This window comes from Coregonus clupeaformis, chromosome 7 (genome assembly GCF_020615455.1).
Source record: "Coregonus clupeaformis isolate EN_2021a chromosome 7, ASM2061545v1, whole genome shotgun sequence".
Taxonomy (NCBI): Eukaryota; Metazoa; Chordata; class Actinopteri; order Salmoniformes; family Salmonidae; genus Coregonus; species Coregonus clupeaformis.
This window is the reverse complement of record NC_059198.1, coordinates 48,272,301-48,291,824: the sequence shown is the minus strand read 5'-3', so window position 1 is coordinate 48,291,824 and position 19,524 is coordinate 48,272,301. Positions and strand designations below refer to the sequence as shown.

The following is a 19,524-nucleotide window of genomic DNA, read 5'->3' as shown; positions in this document are numbered from 1 at the left end:
TAGTCAATCAATCAATAATATAATAATACTTTTAGCAAAAATGTTTATTTTTAATTCACAATCTGTAGAAGCAATGAGAATAGAAAGGTTCAGAACTTTTGTAAAACATCACAGTATGGTTGAAATATATATGGCAAATAGAAATCCTATATGGATGGTGTTAAGAGATAGATGGGAGGTATTGAATAGAGTTGAAGGATGGGACTAATAACAAATAACAACAAATAATAACAAAGATAGCTAATAATGTAAGCATACTGTGTCCATAATAAGTATATAGGTTGTATGTTGGGAGCTTTTGGGAAAGAGCACAGTTAGAAAGATATGGCATTTAGAAGCAAACCGGATGGACATCATGAAAATGATCGGAGAGGTTGAGAGTAGAAGAAGTTCAGGAGCAAAAAAATAAATAAATATATATATATATGGATATAGAATTATTGTGAAATTAACTCTGTCCATAAGGTGTAGATAGTAATTATAGACCGGAAGTAGAGGCCTGGGCGTTGTTGTTCACTAATTTACTCCAAGTAGGGAAAGGATGGTGGGGTTGAAAAGTAATAAAGGGGAATATATATATATATATAAAATAAAAAAAACATGGGGGATTGGAAGTGATGCAGACAATTACATTGATAGAAGATACAATCTATCTGCAATATTAAGCTGATCCATCCCCCCAGAAAAAAAATAATAAAAATAATAATAATAATAATAAAAATATATATATATATAATAATAATAATTATAAATTAAAAAAAAATTAAAAAAAAGATAACATGTTGACTAAAAGCATCACTTATCTCATTTTTCTCAGTAAAGATGCTAGACCCTGATGAATTTCCATGCTTCAGTACATGAACAATTTTCCAGCAGAGTCTGAGATAGAACATAGAAAGTAGCATGATTTAGCTTTCTTAATTGAGTAGGTGCATCTATTTCTCAATTGCCTGAAAACCTGCCAATCAGCTACAGAGTCAGTTTTTCTAGCCTAGGCTCAGGATTGGCCCATGGATTCAGTCACAGAGCCGTACAAATGAGAATCACCCGAATGTGTTTAACGGCAATCATAAATTGAGAAATAATTTATATAATGTATACCTTGGGCAAATTATTTAAAACACTGAAGCATTCAACTGTACATTTCTCATCTATGATTCAATTTATCATTTTGGTGTCCAATGTCCTAAATGCTATTACAATATGCAATAAGAAAGTATTAAAACATATACAATTATTTAAACCTATAATGTATAATCACATTACTTGTAACAAGGCCATTTTGCCAAGGTATAAATTATATAAATGATTGCTCAATGTATGATTGGCATTGAACACATTCGGGTGATTCTCATTTGTACGGCTCTGTGATAGAATCCATCATTCACTCTAAATTAATTAATATATTGCCAAAGTTTGGTTAAAATGATTTGTCCCACTTGACAATCTCTAATTTAATTGGAAAGGAGCCTAACAGAACAACAGTATTTTACTGGGTTTTGTTGAATCCAATATTTTAATTGCTTAACTGGATCTAATTAACTAATTAGCCCAAATGGTCATATATTCTTAACTGCCTGAGGCATTCAGGTGCTGTTGGAGTGGACTCAATTGGATAATGTAGAGCACTTATGCTGAAATGTGTCAAGTTCAAAGGAAGTGTACTGTTTGTCTGTGAAGGGTTCTGAGCTAATACAGGAATATCTAGAGTACTCTAGATATTGACTCTGGCAGTTGTGAGTGGGTGAAGTGGTGTCATTGATACATTTTATCTGAATTCAGAAGAAAACATGGGTTGGCTATTCAAGGTTATTTCAATACACTATTGTACTTTGTATACAAATTTCAAGACAACACAATGCAATTATGATATGCTTCTACTAGCCCATGAATGGATCAACACTGTAAAGCATCTCTTAGCGTGGATGATATGAAAGCAGGGTTAGACAGTATTTCTCAGGCGTTAGTTGATGTGAATACCTGACTGTGATAATTGGAGAAATGGAAGAAATGGGAGACACACTGAAAAAAAACACACACTCTGGCCTTCTCTGACACTGGTTTGATATGTTTTTTGTTGTTGTCGTTGACACTGGTCTGATATGTTGTTGTCGGGCATCGCCACAGTTTACTAAGTTGGTATCCAATTGCACACAGCCTGTTAAGATCACAGAACAGCAAATAGCTGATCTGACGGGCTTGTTTGGGACTCATAGCCAGTTAAGAGAGCATTTTCGCTAACCCTAACCTTAACCTAATTCTCCTAATCTGCTATGTTAATTATCCTAACCTGCTACGAAAAAGTCTTAGCTGTATTGAAGTGGCGTGTTTTAACATAATCTCAGTTTGTTTGGTGTTTTTTAGGGAGAAGGTTACAACTGCGTCCCAAATGGCACCCTATTTGCAAGAAAGTGCCCACAGGGCTCTGGTCAAAAGTAGTGCACCGTGTAGGGAATAGGGTGTCATTTGGATGCACAATACACGTTTTTATTCCAATGTGTAATTGGAATGATTGGGAATGCAATGGGACAATTAATGGCGTCTATTCATCAAGCTGTTTTCATGTGGCACTCTGCTTAACCAAAAAGAGGCCTCCTCAACTCAATTGTGATCTCTCCCTTTTATGACAAAAGAGGGAAAATCTACTGCTCATTTTATGAATTATGTCACAATCTTTATTCTTTACGGTTGGTCTGACCTGAAGCTTAGAGCTTTGATGGATTAATTATGTTATCTCACCCATGAAGGTCTATGATTTAAAAAAAGGCATCGTTTCTCTATTCCATCAGAGGTAATAGCCACCTGCTACATAGCCTATGGTGTATTGCGTGCAAACCAGAAAACATAATAAGGTTGTACCTTGGCATGTGTTTCCTTTAACAGGCAATTATCAAGTGCTTTTGAGACTATCAGGAGGCAACATGTATACAGTGATGCTTGCTGAAAAGCCAACTCCTGCTAGGCACTTTGTTATTTTTTGAAAAATAAAAGCCATGATAAAGCAGAAATTAGAGTAAAATAGAGACACATTCAGGCATGCAAGATCAAATTGAATCTCCTACAACGAGATAAGCGCTTCACCACATTTTGAATTCTAAACCATCACTAATAGCTCAAACGGCATTCAGATGAAAATACACGGGAAACAGTAAAATACAGACATACAGACAGTATCTAGATAATATCACATCGGGACAAATTAAATATTTAATTGCACGGGAGCTGGGAGCTGGATTATTTGTTCTTAATCTCCGGCTTGAAAACTGTCAAATTACAGTCTGCAGCGAGGGGAACAATCTTCTGTGGCAGCTGGTTGTCAAAGCTGAATAGAACGCTGTTCTCTGGAGATATACAGTAGCTGTGCGGCTGAGTTCCAAAAGGCACCCTGTTCCCTACATTATGCACTACTTTTGACCAGACCCCTATGGGCCCTGGTCAAAAGTAGTGGACTATATAGGGAATAGTTTACCATTTGGGATGCAACCTGAGAGTGGGTGAAGGGAAGAAAGAGATCTGGGCTTGAAGGGATCGTTTGGACCATAGTGTTTTGTATGGGCAGTCCACACACTGATTTGATAACTATCTCTATCCGTCTCTATCCATCATGCATGTCATTGGAGATGCAATACAAGGTTGCCTCTGTAGATTAGCTGTTTTGATGTATTCTGGGGAATATGAATGTGAATTGTTATGGCATGATTATAAGATCATCCACAGTAATTTATTTCCATTCTCTGTGATACTTAAGGTGACATTTTGACTGTGCCAAAAATATAGAAATTAATATTTCAAAATTAGTTTATTTATTTTGTACTCAACCATTGTTTTCTGTGTGTTGTGTAAATGGGGTCCACTACCATTATCCAACAGGTGACTCATTGAAATATTGGATACAGAAAGGATCTTAACGTTTCTTTGTGCTTTTCCTCTTCCAGGTGATGAGCTCCATTAATCGTTGAGTGTGACAGGCAAACTAACCAGGCCAGAGGCTCCTCATCTTGGCTACATCCAGTCCACTCTCCCCTACACGGATTCATCTCTCTGGTTCTTACAGTTGTTGATCTGGCTTTCCTTCTGTGGGACTTTACCTTGGAGACCTCAACCTCACAGACCGCCAATGCTTACAAGGAACTGCCTGCTGCTGTTCCTTTGGTTTGTCTTCGACAAAGGTTCCCTGTCTTTAGTACGCCCGCCAGGCCCACCACTGAGCAGGAGCAGACTGGGAAAGGAGAATCCAAGGAGCCTGGCGGGCTCGATGAGGAATGGGGCATCTGGGTTTCAGAGAGTCAAGAGGGGCTGGGTGTGGAACCAGTTCTTTGTGCTGGAGGAGTACATGGGGTCAGACCCACAGTATGTTGGCAAGGTAAGGATGTTATACATTGTGTTATTTATAGCATGGGAGCGTGTCATAAATCATGTAGCCAAGAGCTCGGGAAGAATTGAACCAGTGTTAAATGGAGGGAGAGGTAGAAAATAGGATGAGAGAGGGAGGGAGAAGAGAAAGAAAAGAGAGGGAGAGCTGTAGTAGTAGTAGAGCATCAAAACGAATTGTATTTGTCACATGCTTACTTATGGGACCTATCCAACAATGAGGAGAGAAAAATACATTATAGAAAATAATAACGCAAAGAATAAATACACAATGAGTAATGATAACTTGGCTATATACAAAGGGTACCAATACCGAGTCGATGTGCAAGAGCACAGGGTAATTGAGGTAGATATGTACAAATAGGTAGGGATAAAGTGACTATAGATAATAATAAATAAACAGTAGGAGCAGCATATGTGATGAGTCAAAAGAGTTAGCGCAAATAGTGTCAATGCAGATAGTCGGGGTAGCTATTGGTTAACTATTTAACTAAGTACAATATTTAGTAGTCTTATGGCTTTGGGTTAGAAGCTGGTCATGGTCCTGTTGGTTCCAGACTTGGTGCATCGGTACCGCTTGCCGTGCAGTAGGAGAGAGAACAGTCTATGACTTGGGTGGCTGGAGTCTTTGACAATTTGTAGGGTCCTTCCTCTGACACCACCTGGTATAGAGGTCCTGGATGGCAGGGACGTGGACACTGTGGACACTGTGGAACTTGAAGCTCTTGACCCACTCCACTACAGCCCCGTCGATGTGGATGGGGGCATGCTCGGCCCTCCGTTTCCTGTAGTACACGATCAGCTCCTTTGGCTTGTTGACGTTGAGGGAGAGGTTGTTGTCCTGGCACAACACTGCCAGATCACTGACTTCCTCCCTATAGGCTGTCTATACGGTGCATTGGAAAGTATTCAGACCCCTTGACTTTTTCCACATTTAGTTACATTTCAGCCTTATTCTAAAATTGATCAAAATGTTTTTCCCCTTATCAATCTACACACAATAGCCCATAATGAAAAAGCAAAAACAGGTTTTTAGATTTTTTTGCAAACTTATAAAACTGAAATATTACATTTACATAAGTATTCAGACCCTTTGTTGAAGCACCTTTAACAGCGGTTACAGCCTTGAGTCTTCTTGGGTATGACGCTACAAGCTTGGCACACCTGTAACACCAGTAGGATAATTGTGCCGGAGGAGATAACTGTCGTTTTACGGGCTCCTAACCAATTGTGCAATTGTGTGTGTTTTTTTCACGTTATTTGTAACTTATTTTGTACATAATGTTTCTGGCACCGTCTCTTATGACTGGCACCGTCTCTTCTGGATATCAGGACAGCGATTACTCACCTCGTACTGGAAGAAGATTTTTTATTTAACGAATCGAACGCGAAGGATTTACTTCAGGCACCCAACAAGGCCCAAATCCCAATCATTCGCAGGAGAAAGAGACAAAGAGATCGGGGACGTAGGTCGGGGTGCCATGTAAGGATCCGCCGGCGAGTGGGTAATCTGCCTCTACCATTAGTCCTATTAGCAAACGTACAATCATTGGATAACAAAATAGATGACCTACGATTACGAATATCCTACCAAACGGACATTAAAAACTGTAATATCTTATGTTTCACCGAGTCGTGGCTGACTGAAGACATGGATAACATACAGCTGGAGGGATATACGCTACATCGGCAGGATAGAACGGCTGACTCCTGTAAGACAAGGGGTGGCGGTCTGTGTATATTTGTAAACAACCGCTGGTGCACGAAATCTAATACTAATGAAGTCTTGAGGTTTTGCTCGGCTGAGGTAGAGTATCTCATGATAAGCTGTAGCCACACTATTTACCAAGAGAGTTTTCATCTGTATATTTCGTAGCTGTCTATTTACCACCACAAACCGATGCTGGCACTAAGACCGCACTCAATGAGCTGTATAAGACCATAAGCAAACAGGAACGCTCATCCAGACGCGGTGCTCCTAGTGGCCGGGGACTTTAATGCAGGGAAACTTACATCAGTTTTACCTAATTTCTACCAGCATGTTAAATGTGCAACCAGAGGGAAAAAAAACTCTAGACCACCTTGACTCCACACACAGAGACGCGTACAAAGCTCTCCCTCGCCCTCCATTTGGCAAATGTGACCATAATTCTATCCTCCTGATTCCGTATTACAAGCAAAAACTAAAGCAGGAAGCACCAGTGACTCGGTCAATAAAGAAGTGGTCAGATGACGCAGATGCTAAGCTACAGGACTGTTTTGCTAGCACAGACAGGAATATGTTCCGGGATTCTTCCGATGGCATTGAGGAGTACACCACATCAGTCACTGGCTTCATCAATAAGTGCATAGATGACGTCGTCCCCATAATGACTGTACGTACAGACCCCAAACAGAAGCCATGGATTACAGACAACTTTCACACTGAGCTAAAGGGTAGACCTGCCACTTTCAAGGAGCGGGACTCTAACCCGGACGCTTATAAGAAATCCCGCTATGCCCTCCGATGAACCATCAAACAGGCAAAGCGTCAATACAGGACTAAGATTGAATAGTACTACACCGGCTCCGACGCTTGTCGGATGTGGCAGGGCTTGCAATCTATTACAGACTACAAAGGGAAGCACAGCCACAAGCTGCCCAGTGACACGAGCATACCAGACGAGCTAACTTAATTCTATGCTCGCTTCGAGGCAAGCAACACTGAAACATGCATGAGAGCATCAGCTGCTCCGGACGACTGTGTGATCACACACTCCATAGCCGATGTGGGTAAGACCTTTAAACAGGTCAGCATTCACAAATCCGTAGGGCCAGACGGATTACCAGGACGTGTACTCAGAGCATGCGCTGACCAACTGGCAAGTCTCTTCAATTACATTTTCAACCTGTCCCTGACCGAGTCTGTAATACCAACATGTTTCAAGCAGCCCACCATAGTCCATGTGCCCAAGAACACTAAGGTAACCTGCCTAAATGACTACAGACCCATAGCACTCAAATATGTAGCCATGAAGTGCTTTGAAAGGCTGGTCATGGCTCACATCAACACCATTATCCCAGTAACCCTAGACCAACTCCAATTAGGATACCGCCCCAACAGATCCACAGATGATACAATCTCTATTGCACTCCACACTGCCCTTTCCGCTTGGACAAAAGGAACACCTACGTGAGAATGCTATTCATTGACTACAGCTCAGCGTTCACCACCATAGTGCCCTCAAAGCTCAACACTAAGCTAAGGACCCTGGGACAACCTCTATGAGATTGGTGTCCCGTTTACGGGAAGGTTGAGCTAACGTGCGCTAATGTGTTTAGCATGACTGTTGTAAGTAACAGCAAACTTTAACACCTCCCTCTGCAACTGGATCCTGGACTTCCTGACGTGCCGCCCCCAGGTGGTAAGGGTAGGTAACAACACATCTGCCACACTGATCCTCAACACTGGGTTGAGAAGTGGTAGACCTACCCTAGTCAAAGACTGTTCTCTCTGCTAAGGCATCGCAAGCGTTACGGGAGTGCCAAATCTAGGTCCAAAAGGCTTCTTAACAGCTTCTACCCCCAAGCCATAAGACTCCTGAACAGCTAATCAAATGGCTACCCAGACTATTTGCATTGTTTTTCTTAAAACTGCATTGTTGGTTATGGGCTTGTAATTAAGCATTCACAACGATGCTAAGCACACAGCCAAGACAACGCAGGAGGCTTCGGGACAGGTCTCTGAATGTCCTTGAGTGGCCCAGCCAGAGCCCTTACTTGAACCCGATCAAACATCTCTGGAGAGACCTGAAAATAGATGTGCAGCGAAGCTCCCCATCAAACCTGACAGAGCTTGAGAGGATCTGCAACAAAGAATGGGAGAAACTCCCAAAATATATCAAATACACCTGTATTAGGCAAAAGGAGGTGTTCTGTCCCAGGCTCCTGAGCTTAATGATGAGCTTGGAGGGCACTATGGTGTTGAACGCTGAGCTATAGTCCATGAACAGCATTCTCACGTAGGTGTTCCTCTTGTCCAGGTGGGAGAGGGCCTTGTGGAGTGCAATAGAGATTGTGTCATCTGTGGATCTGTTGGAACAGTGTGTGAATTGGAGTGGGTCCAGGGTGTCTGGGATGATGGTATTTTTGTGAACCATGACCAGCATTTCAAAGCATTTCATGGCTACAGATGATAGTCATTTAGACAGGTTACCTTGGCGTTATTGGGCACAGGGACTATGGTGGTCTGCTTGAAACATGTACTGTAGGTATTACAGACTGCGTCAACGAGAGGTGAAAATATCAGTGAAGGCACTTGCCAGCTGGCAGCGCATGCTCTGAGTACGCGTCCTGGTAATCTGTCTGGCCCTGTTACCAGTTTTAAAGTTCTTACTCACATAGGCTACAGTGAGTGAGATCACACAGTCACCCGAAACATCTGGTGCTCTCATGCATGTTTCAGTTTTGCTTGCCTCGAAGCGAGCATAGAAGGAATTTAGCTTGTCTGGTTGGCTCGTGTCACTGGGAAGCTCGCGGCTGGGTTTCCCTTTGTACTCCGTGATAGTTTGCAAGCCCTGCGACATCTGACGAGCGTCAGAGCCGGCTTAGTAGGATTCGATCTTAGTCCTGTATTGACGTTTTTACTGTTTGATGGCTCGTCGGTAGTAGTAGTGGGATTTCTAATAAGTGTCCGGATTAGTGTCCCACTCCTTGAAAGTGGCAGCTTTAGCCGTTAGCTCAGTGCAGATATTGCCTGTAATTCAAGGGTTCTGGTTGGGATATGTACGCACAGTCACTGTTGGGACGACATCGTAGATGCCCTTAAACTCCTCAATTTTATCGGATGAATCACGGAACATATTCTAGTCTGTGCTAGCCAATCATCCCCTTCTCTATTGAGCGTGTCACTGGTACTTCATGTTTGAGTTTTTGCTTGTAATCAGGAATCAGGAGGATAGAGTTATGGTCAGATTTGCCACATGAAGGGCGAGGGAGAGCTTTGTATGTGTTTCTATGTGTCGAGTAAAGGTGATCTAGAGTTGTTTTGCCTCTAGTTGCACAGGTGACATGCTGGTAAAAATGAGGTAGGAAAGATTTCAGTTTCCCTGCATTAAAATCGCTGGCCACTAGGAGCGCCGCCTCTGGATGTGCATTTTATTGTTCGCTTATGGCCCTATACAGCTCGTTGAGTGTGGTCTTAGTGCCAGCATTAGTTTGTGGTGTTAAATAGACAGTTACAAAAAATACAGATGAAAACTCTCTTGGGCTGCAGTTTATCATTACGTTTTTCAACTCAGGCGAGCAAAACCTTGAGACTACCTTAACATTAGAAATTGTGCACCAGCTGTTTTTAACAAAGAGATACAAACCTCCCCCCTTTAACCTTACCCGAAGCTGCCGTTTCGGTCTTGATGATGCATAGAAAAAGTACTAGATTTATATTATCCAGGTCCTTGTTCAGCCACGACTCCAAGAAACATAGGATATTACAGTTCTTCAGGTTCCGTTGATAGGATAGTCTCGAACGGAGCTCGTCCAGTTAGTTCTCTATTGATTGTACGTTTGCCAATAGAACTGAGGGTAGAGGCGGTTTACTTACTCGTCAACGCAGTCTCATCAGGGAGCCCTCTCGTTTGCCTCTCTTGCGTCGTCTCTTCCTCTTTCGAGTCCCGGGGATTAGGGCCTGGTCCGGGATGAGCAGTAGTGTTCTGATGTCCAGAAGCTGTTTTTGGTCATAGGAAATGATGGCGGAATTATTCTGTACAAAAAAAGTTTAGATCAGCGTAAGAAAAACTGAAAATAGTACAATTGGTCAGGAGCCCGTAAGACGGCAGATATCCATCTCTTCAGCGCTATCAGAGTTCTCTGTCCCTTGAAATCAGCCCGCTATTACCAATTGACACTCTTTTAGTTAGCTTCAATCCTACGGACTATATCCCACCATGTTAATATCATAATGAGTTGTGTTTTTGAAACATATATTTTCATGAGTGTTTTAGGATATGTCAGACGTACATTTCCATAGCAGCCACACACAGCATCCGTGTGGTGAGTGGATCAATGACCCAGCAGGAATTAATTTAAATGATGGCACTTGTAAAGCTGTCAGAACATCATAGTAACGAGGGAGGGATAATGTTGACAGCAATAAAAGACAGAGGACATGCACCTTATAGCCTTATAGTACTGAATTGCAATAAGTCTGAACTGCACGGCAAGCCTCACCACCACTTTTCGCATCACAGCCGTCAGGCTCTCTTTTCCCCTAACACAATATGGGGCACATTTTCAGTGATAGACCTAGATCAGGAATGGGCAACTGGCGGCCCTCCTTTTGAAGGCCCTCAGATCAACTTACTGTTTTGAGTTAGAATAGTACAATGCACAAGGTGCAATTTTGACATTTGGTTGTGCATAAGCCATTTTTCTTGTTATGTCAGTCACTGATAGTCAATTTGCCTATGTCAGCAAAAAAAGTTTTGATTGGTAAGTCTAGCGGCCAGCTTTCTAAACATAGTAATCATGGTCGAATTACTGGCCAGGGGGCCCCCATTGATTTTGTTAATCAGTCTCACTCAGATATCATATTAAAAACTGTAGAATTGCAGGACATTTTCTTTAAAACTGCAACATTTTCTCTACGCCACATGACAAAATGTGTCAAATTTCACTAAATGGATGTGGGTACGCAGACTCGCGAGCAACTGTGGCCCCTTATGATTTTTTGTGGCCCCCACCCCTATCAAAGTTGTCCATCCCTGGCCTAGATGATTTCCAGGCCATAGAGACCATGGCATCTACAGAAAACATACACTATTATTAGGCTGGGAATCATAAGGGCTATCATGAGATTTTCCTCATTAGTAGTAGAGATTAAAGTAGCAGAGTTATTACACAGTGAATAATTCAGTAGAGTGAGATTTGTTGACCAGGTCTGCGTCCCAAATGGCACCCTATTCCTTATATAGTGTGCTACTTTTGACCAGGGCCCAAAGAGCTTTGGTCAAACGAAGTGCACTAAATATGGAATAGGGTGCCATTTGGGACAAAGCCCAGGTCTCCTGTCTGCTTCTCACCCCTGTGTCTGTTAGTACAAGTAGCTAGGTGAAGGGCATAAACAAGCTGTAGAGAAAAAAGGTTTCTTGGGCAATGATTAGGAGTTTGTTGTGCTAAATCATCTCTTTAAAGGGACTTGTGGTTAGTCTCCTGCTGAGATAGAGATGGGTTAGGTTGAGGAAGGAATCTTCTACATGTTCACTCCAAATTAAGTATGATGAATAGGTTTTGTGTTATCTTGCCCTGTTGAGAATCTCAAATGTCTTCAAGGGAAAACTTTTTTGTCATGAATTCACAACTTGGGGAGGCCTCATGAGCAATATTCAGAGCTGCTGTGATTCATTCCAAAGATCCAAATAAATTCACAGAAAGGGTTCTGCTTTCAAGCTTACACTAGACGTTAATCTTTAGTGGTAAGATTATGCGTGTAAACAGAGAGAATATGTCAGGGCTGTAATAGAATGGCTGGGGTTTATGTCACTGATTATTTGGACGAATCAGGATTGGACGAAGGCGGTGCTTAATTAAAAAAATTAGGGGCAGTGATTTCAAGCCTGTGTGCTGCAGTAATTAGTTAGTGGAAGGAGGCAGGGAAGATGGAAGAAGCAAGTTAGCGTTTTTCATCATGAATCTTGTTCTGGAGGTAGGTCTTCAGAGTGGTCACTAGCTGGCACAGCCAAAATGTCATCAAATCCGTAATGCCTAACCCTAACCTTAAATTAAGACCAAAAAGCTAATTTTAGTTTTCATGAATTTTTACAATATAGCCAATTTTGACTTTGCAGCTGGTCTATCTAAGGGGAAATCACTCAGTTCTGCCTCCAGGACAAGACTCGTGACAATAAACCTGCATGGAGTTAAGGGAATACTATTAAGGGAAAAACTATTTTCAAGACTACTTCAAGAACCGCCTACTCGTCTATTTTGCATTAATGAATGCAAGCAAAGCATTAATTTTCTTATGTGACACACCAGAGGAGGAAAAAGCTACTTTTGCATTTTCACTTGTCAGTGTGTCAAAGGACTGAACACAATAAAATAACAATGACTTGCATGCATACAACTTTACTTAGGCAAAATTAAATATTATTTGGGGGCATTGCATAGATTTTACTTTGAGTACTAGCAAACCCCCAAATCCTAATTACTGCCATGTTCTATTTCTCTCAAGATTTTCAAAACAGTAAAACAAAAATGGTTTTGTATGCTGGTCCACAATACCCATAATGCCCAGCACTTTATGGGGACAATCCATTATGCATTCATTTGATACATTAAATATGTGTGCAAATCATAAACCTTCCTTTACTGATTGCAATATATCTTAGTGTGGTATCTTATACATGTTTTATTTAACCTTTATTTTATCAGGGAAGATATATTGAGACCTAGGTCTCATTTACAAATGTGCCCTGAATATACAACATTAATATACACATTATACCCAAACTATATATACACATTTAAATACAAAAACACAGTCATGGGAAGCACAAATAATCCGTAACAAATCACCCAGAAAAAGAGTGACATTCCTCCACAAATAAGTCACCAATCAATACTTAAAATTGCCTGAACAGCACCACAGAACATCAAGATGAAATGTATTTAGAATTTTGTTCCAGCAATACGGTGCAATAAAACTAAAAGCAAATGTACCTTGCTCAGTGGAGACCCTAGGAACCTCAAGAGTTAACCAATCCTGTGAATGGGTTAAGCAACTCAGGTGTCTATTCTTCAACAGCCAGCCAACCTTTTGATACAGGATGCAGTGATGAGTATCTGTCACGCCCTGGCTCTGGGACTCTGTTATGTTGAGCCAGGGTGGGTTGTTTCTATGTGTTTTGTGTGCTAGGTTGTTTATCTAGTTCATTTGTTTCTATGTTGGCCGGTGTGGTTCTCAATCAGAGGCAACGTGAATCAGCTGTTGCTTGTTGTCTCTGATTGGGAACCATACTTAGGTAGCCTGTTTTTCCACAGTGTTTGTGGGATCTTGTTCCGTGTTTGGTTAGTGTCTATTGCCAAGGACGTCACGTATCGTTTTGTTCGTGTGATCATTAAAAATAAAAGTATGTTCGCATTCCACGCTGCGCCTTGGTCCTCTGTGTTCGTGACAGAAGATCCCACCATAACTGGACCAAGCAGCATGTCCAGGAGCCAACGCCAGAGAGGGCTCTAAAGGATATCAACCTCGACTGGGTCAAGCAGCGTGAGGAAGAGAGAGGCTGGACTTGGGAGCAGAGGAGCGAGAGTCTGGCGAGAGCCATGGAGGCCTGGCCCACGGGGAGGAGAGACGCCCAGAAAATGTTTAGGGGGGGGCTCACGCCGTGGACGACGGGGCAGCAGGAGGCCGGGATAGAGTGGTTCAGCTGGTTGGCAAAGGAGGCCGCCAGGTTACGGGAGTCACTGGTCACCAGGGGGAAGGAGAATGTAGAGGCACGGCGAGAGGTACTGGGGTGTGTTGCCAGTCCGGTCTGGCCCGTTCCTGATCCCCGCGTAGGGCCAGTGGTGTGTGTCCCCAGTACGGTCCGGCTTGTTCCTGTCCCTCGCACCGAGCCTGTGGTGCGCGTCGCCAGCCCGGCCCGGCCTGTTCCTGCTCCCCGCACCAAGCCAATGGTGCGCGTCGCCGGCCCGGCCCGTTCCTGCTCCCCGCACCAAGCCTGTGGTGCGCATCGTCAGCCCGGTCCGGCCCGTTCCTGCTCCCCGCACCAAGCCTGTGGTGCGCTTCGTCAGCCCGGTTCGGCCCGTCCCTGCTCCCCGCACCAAGCCTGTGGTGCGCTTCGTCAGCCCGGTTCGGCCCGTCCCTGCTTCCCGCACCAAGCCTGTGGTGCGCGTCGTCAGTCCGGCACAGCCCGTGCCTGGGTCACCGGTACCTGGTCAGGTACCGTTCAGCTTCTCCACATCGGAGCCTGAGCGATCCGCTCCACCGATGTCCAGTCCAGATCCAGCCAGCAGGGCCAGACCGGACCAGGGGCGCTATGGGGGGTTTGTTGGAGGGTGGGGGTCAAGCCTGGAGCCGGAACCGCCTCCGAGGAGGAATGCCCACCCGGCCTTCCCCTGTTCGGTTTATGTTTGGCGCGGTCGCAGTCCGCGCCTTTGGGGGGGGGGTACTGTCACGCCTTGGCTCTGGGACTCTGTTATGTTGAGCCAGGGTGGGTTGTTTTTATGTGTTTTATGTGCTAGGTTGTTTATCTAGTTCATTTGTTTCTATGTTGGCCGGTGTGGTTCTCAATCAGACGTGAATCAGCTGTTGCTTGTTGTCTCTGATTGGGAACCATACTTAGGTAGCCTGTTTTTCCACAGTGTTTGTGGGATCTTGTTCCATGTTTGGTTAGTGTCTATTGCCAAGGACGTCACGTATCGTTTTGTTCGTGTGATCATTAAAAATAAAAGTATGTTCGCATTCCACGCTGCGCCTTGGTCCTCTGTGTTCGACGATCGTGACAGTATCAAAACTGTCACATGTAACAAAACAAAGGGCACTATGGTAGATGGCATCCAAAGGTTTAAGAGTAGTAGCAGCTGCACCTTGATAAATAATATCACCATAATCAAGGACAGATAGAAAGGTTGACTGAATAATCTGCTTCCTACTCCTTAGAGAAAGGCACAATCTGTTTCTGTAGAAAAAGCCAACTTTAAACCTTAGCTTCTTAACCAGCTCAACTATATGTTTTTTAAACGTCAAATCCATATCAATACACATGCCTAAGTATTTATATGCAGGAAAACGTTAGATTGGAGAACCATCTAATGAGTGAACGTGTAGTTCATTTGAAACATTTTTACGAGAGTTTGAAAAGAACATCTATTTAGTGTTAGTATGAAGCACAATTTTTTAATCAGTAAGGGATTCCTGAATAGCTATAAAATCTGACTGTAGTTTTGATATAACCAGATCAACAGCTGGGGCAATAGCATACATAATAGTATCATCCGCATATACAGTGGGGAAAAAAAGTATTTAGTCAGCCACCAATTGTGCAAGTTCTCCCACTTAAAAAGATGAGAAAGGGCTGTAATTTTCATCATAGGTACCCGTCAACTATGACAGACAAAATGAGTTTTTTTTTTCTCCAGAAAATCACATTGTAGGATTTTTAATGAATTTATTTGCAAATTATGGTGGAAAATAAGTATTTGGTCAATAGCAAAAGTTTCTCAATAGTTTGTTATATAGCCTTTGTTGGCAATGACACATGTCAAACGTTTTCTGTAAGTCTTCACAAGGTTTTCACACACTGTTGCTGGTATTTTGGCCCATTCCTCCATGCAGATCTCCTCTAGAGCAGTGATGTTTTGGGGCTGTCGCTGGGCAACACAGAATTTCAACTCCCTCCAAAGATTTTCTATGGGGTTGAGATCTGGAGACTGGCTAGGCCACTCCAGGACCTTGAAATGCTTCTTACGAAGCCACTCCTTCGTTGCCCGGGCGGTGTGTTTGGGATAATTGTCATGCTGAAAGACCCAGCCATGTTTCATCTTCAATGCCCTTGCTGATGGAAGGAGGTTTTCACTCAAAATCTCACGATACATGGCCCCATTCATTCGTTCCTTTACACGGATCAGTCGTCCTGGTCCCTTTGCAGAGAAACAGCCCCAAAGCATTATGTTTCCACCCCCATGCTTCACAGTAGGTATGGTGTTCTTTGGATGCAACTCAGCATTCTTTGTCCTCCAAACACAACAAGTTGAGTTTTTACCAAAAAGTTATATTTTGGTTTCATCTGACCATATGACATTCTCCCAATCCTCTTCTGGATCATCCAAATGCACTCTAGCAAACTTCAGACGGTTCTGGACATGTACTGGCTTAAGCAGGGGGACACGTCCTGCACTGCAGGATTTGAGTCCCTGGCGGCGTAGTGTGTTACTGATGGTAGGCTTTGTTACTTTGGTCCCAGCTCTCTGCAGGTCATTCACTAGGTCCCCCCGTGTGGTTCTGGGATTTTTGCTCACCGTTCTTGTGATCACTTTGACCCCACGGGGTGAGATCTTGCGTGGAGCCCCAGATCGAGGGAGATTATCAGTGGTCTTGTATGTCTTCCATTTCCTAATAATTGCTCCCACAGTTGATTTCTTCAAACCAAGCTGCTTACCTATTGCATATTCAGTCTTCCCAGCCTGGTGCAGGTCTACAATTTTGTTTCTGGTGTCCTTTGACAGCTCTTTGGTCTTGGCCATAGTGGAGTTTGGAGTGTGACTGTTTGAGGTTGTGGACAGGTGTCTTTTATACTGATAACAAGTTCAAACAGGTGCCATTAATACAGGTAACGAGTGGAGGACAGAGGAGCCTCTTAAAGAAGAAGTTACAGGTCTGTGAGAGCCAGAAATCTTGCTTGTTTGTAGGTGACCAAATACTTATTTTCCACCATAATTTGCAAAGAAATTCATTAAAAATCCTACAATGTGATTTTCTGGATTTTTTTTTCTCATTTTGTCTGTCATAGTTGACGTGTACCTATGATGAAAATTACAGGCCTCTCTCATCTTTTTAAGTGGGAGAACTTGCACAATTGGTGGCTGACTAAATACTTTTTTCCCCCACTGTAGATTATTATTATATATATTTTTTTACAGATTGACCAATGGTGTTTATATAAATAGTGAAGAGAACAGGTCCCAAAATCGACCCCTGTGGTACACCTTTATGTACTTCAAGAAATTCAGACTTAACCCCAGTTCTGTCACTAAGATAATCATGAAACCATGAACAGGCGCCAGAGCTGAGGCTGGACAACTTATTTTCAATATAACAGTATCAAAAGCTTTTGACAGGTCCACAAAAAAGTGGCACATATAAGTGTAGTGTCTAATGCATTGACAATACTATTAACAACTAACGTGGTTGCTGTAATACTGCTATGCCCAGGCATAAACCCAGATTAGTTTACATTCAAAATACATTTCTCAGATTAAAAAAGAGCAAAGTTGTACATTTACCAAGGATTCAAGATGGAAGCCTTGAAATTTGGCAATAATTATTAAGATCACTACCATCCACACCCTAATGGAGTCGCAGCACAAGAGCTGATTTCCATACTTTTGGAACATTTCCTGCTAACAATGTTAAAAAGAAAATGTGAGTTATGTACAAGCTGTACAAAAACCACCACTGCCTTGATAACAAAAAAATCTATATATAGTGCATCAGCAATGCATAGCCACAGGAAATAGAGGTGCTGGGGGTGCTGCAGCAAATCATTTTGCCAACATTTTCTTTATGACCGACATAAATAAAATCATTCAAAATACTACACGAGAGAGCATCATTTAGCCACAGAGGATCAATAGCTTAAAAAAAAAAAGTGTTTTACTACAAGCACTTACAGTCGGGCAAATATAGAACAGCTTGTATTGTGGCTATAGACATAATTTTTTACATTTACATTTTAGTCATTTAGCAGACGCTCTTATCCAGAGCGACTTCCAATTAGTGAGTGCATACATTTTTCATACTGCCCCCCCCATATAAGAATGTTGTAGCCTCTAACCCTGGCACTTTGACTGTTAAGATCATGGGTAAACTAGCACTGGTTTCCAGTCCTAACTTGAATGGGAATTGCCATCTATGGATTATATTTCTATGGTTGGTTGCAGCTGTCAATTTGCACAGTCAGTGTCACTGGAAAGTGTATTTATTCTAAATAAGAATAGAATATGTTTCTGAACACTTCTACATTAATGTGGATGCTGTAATTTCTAAACGGTTCACCCGATATGGATGAAAATACCCTCCAAATAAAGATGTGCTATGCAGCAATCGCTCCGTCATTTCCTGGTTGCTAAAATTCTAATAGTTTGCCTAATTTCAGTTTATGTGACAAAACAATAAAGTATATTGTAGAGAATAATTTTACCACCTAAACCGCTTTGAAATAATGTATATTTTCCATAACCAAGCTGAAGCTGGTGTACAAAACCAAAGTAAAAGACGCAAAAATGAAAAAACGGGAAGCGTAGAAATATCACAAATAGAACAGATCTACTGCTTCTTATACTTGATTTCAATGAGAATGACAGATCTATAACTCACATTTCTATATTCATTTTGTCAGGTCGACCAAAAAGTTATATATTACAGCTTTAAAGCTGACAGTCTGCATTTTAACCTCATAGTCATTGTACCATTTCAAATCCAAGTGCTGGAGTACAGAGTCAAAACAACAACAACATGTCCACTGTCCCAATAATTTTGTAACTCACTTCAGAAAGTATTCACGCCTAGGGCTGTGGCGGTCACAAAATTTTGTCAGCCGGTAACTATCGATCTCACGGTAATTGACCGTTAATTAACATAAACACATTTAGCCTGTCCTGGCTTCCACACATAGCCTACAAGCCACTGAAGCAGACTTTTGGAACATCTACATTTAAAAAAGTCTAATAAATCTGTGTAATATGGCCTACACCTTCACAATAAATCCATTATTTATTTTAGACAGGTCTGAAAAGCATGAAATTAAGAAAATGTAGTCTATTTTAGTGGTTAACAAAGAAATACGTACTCCTATATGCTTAATTTAGAGTTGTTCATGTAACTTTAGTTGTTCTACAAACATTGGGCTATATGTTTAGATTTGTAATACATTGTAAGGCTGCATGATGAGACTAATGTTTGTGATGATTTTAAAAAAAGTCGCTTGAAAGGCATGAGCTCTGCTTTGTTTTTTTGCGCAGGCTGTACACACTTCAATAGTCTCTCATTCACAATTTGACAAGCACTTGATAATGCCTCAAATTTCATAGCAGCATCCCCTTTGTGGCCGTAATGCACCCTAAAACAATCAATGCCTTTTGCGACCCAGAGTGCTGCGCAATCCCTGAGTGCTGCGCAATCTGAAGCGCCTCTCATGCACATGGCTCTCCATCACCTTATCAGGTCTTTCTCACAGGCTACAAGTGAAGACAGACACATCGGGGATGCAACTGCGCGCATCCTTATCCAATTCCGAGGTGCATATTAAATATATTGGAAGAACTGTCCACATTTACTTTTCGTCAGCCAACAAGATGAGTAGGCCTAACGAACAGCAAAAGCGCTAGCCTATGTCAATCTACTATCCCCCATAGTACAAACGTTGACCTATTCTATTCTGTGCAATAAATAAATAT

General features: G+C 42.2%; 1 protein-coding gene across 2 annotated transcripts in view; it reads left to right on the top strand.

Moving 5' to 3' along the window:
• Positions 1-19,524, top strand: part of LOC121569815 (cadherin-12-like) — a 202,591-nt gene that overhangs the window by 79,770 nt on the left and 103,297 nt on the right. Inside the window, exon 2 of one of the 2 annotated variants that reach the window (XM_041881034.2) lies at positions 3,936-4,363. In XM_041881034.2, coding sequence (XP_041736968.1) covers positions 4,118-4,363 — 246 coding nt within the window. In that variant the 5' untranslated portion in view covers positions 3,936-4,117. Of the gene's footprint in view, positions 1-3,935; positions 4,364-19,524 lie in introns of those variants that run through there. The other variant, XM_041881035.2, reaches the window with a different exon arrangement.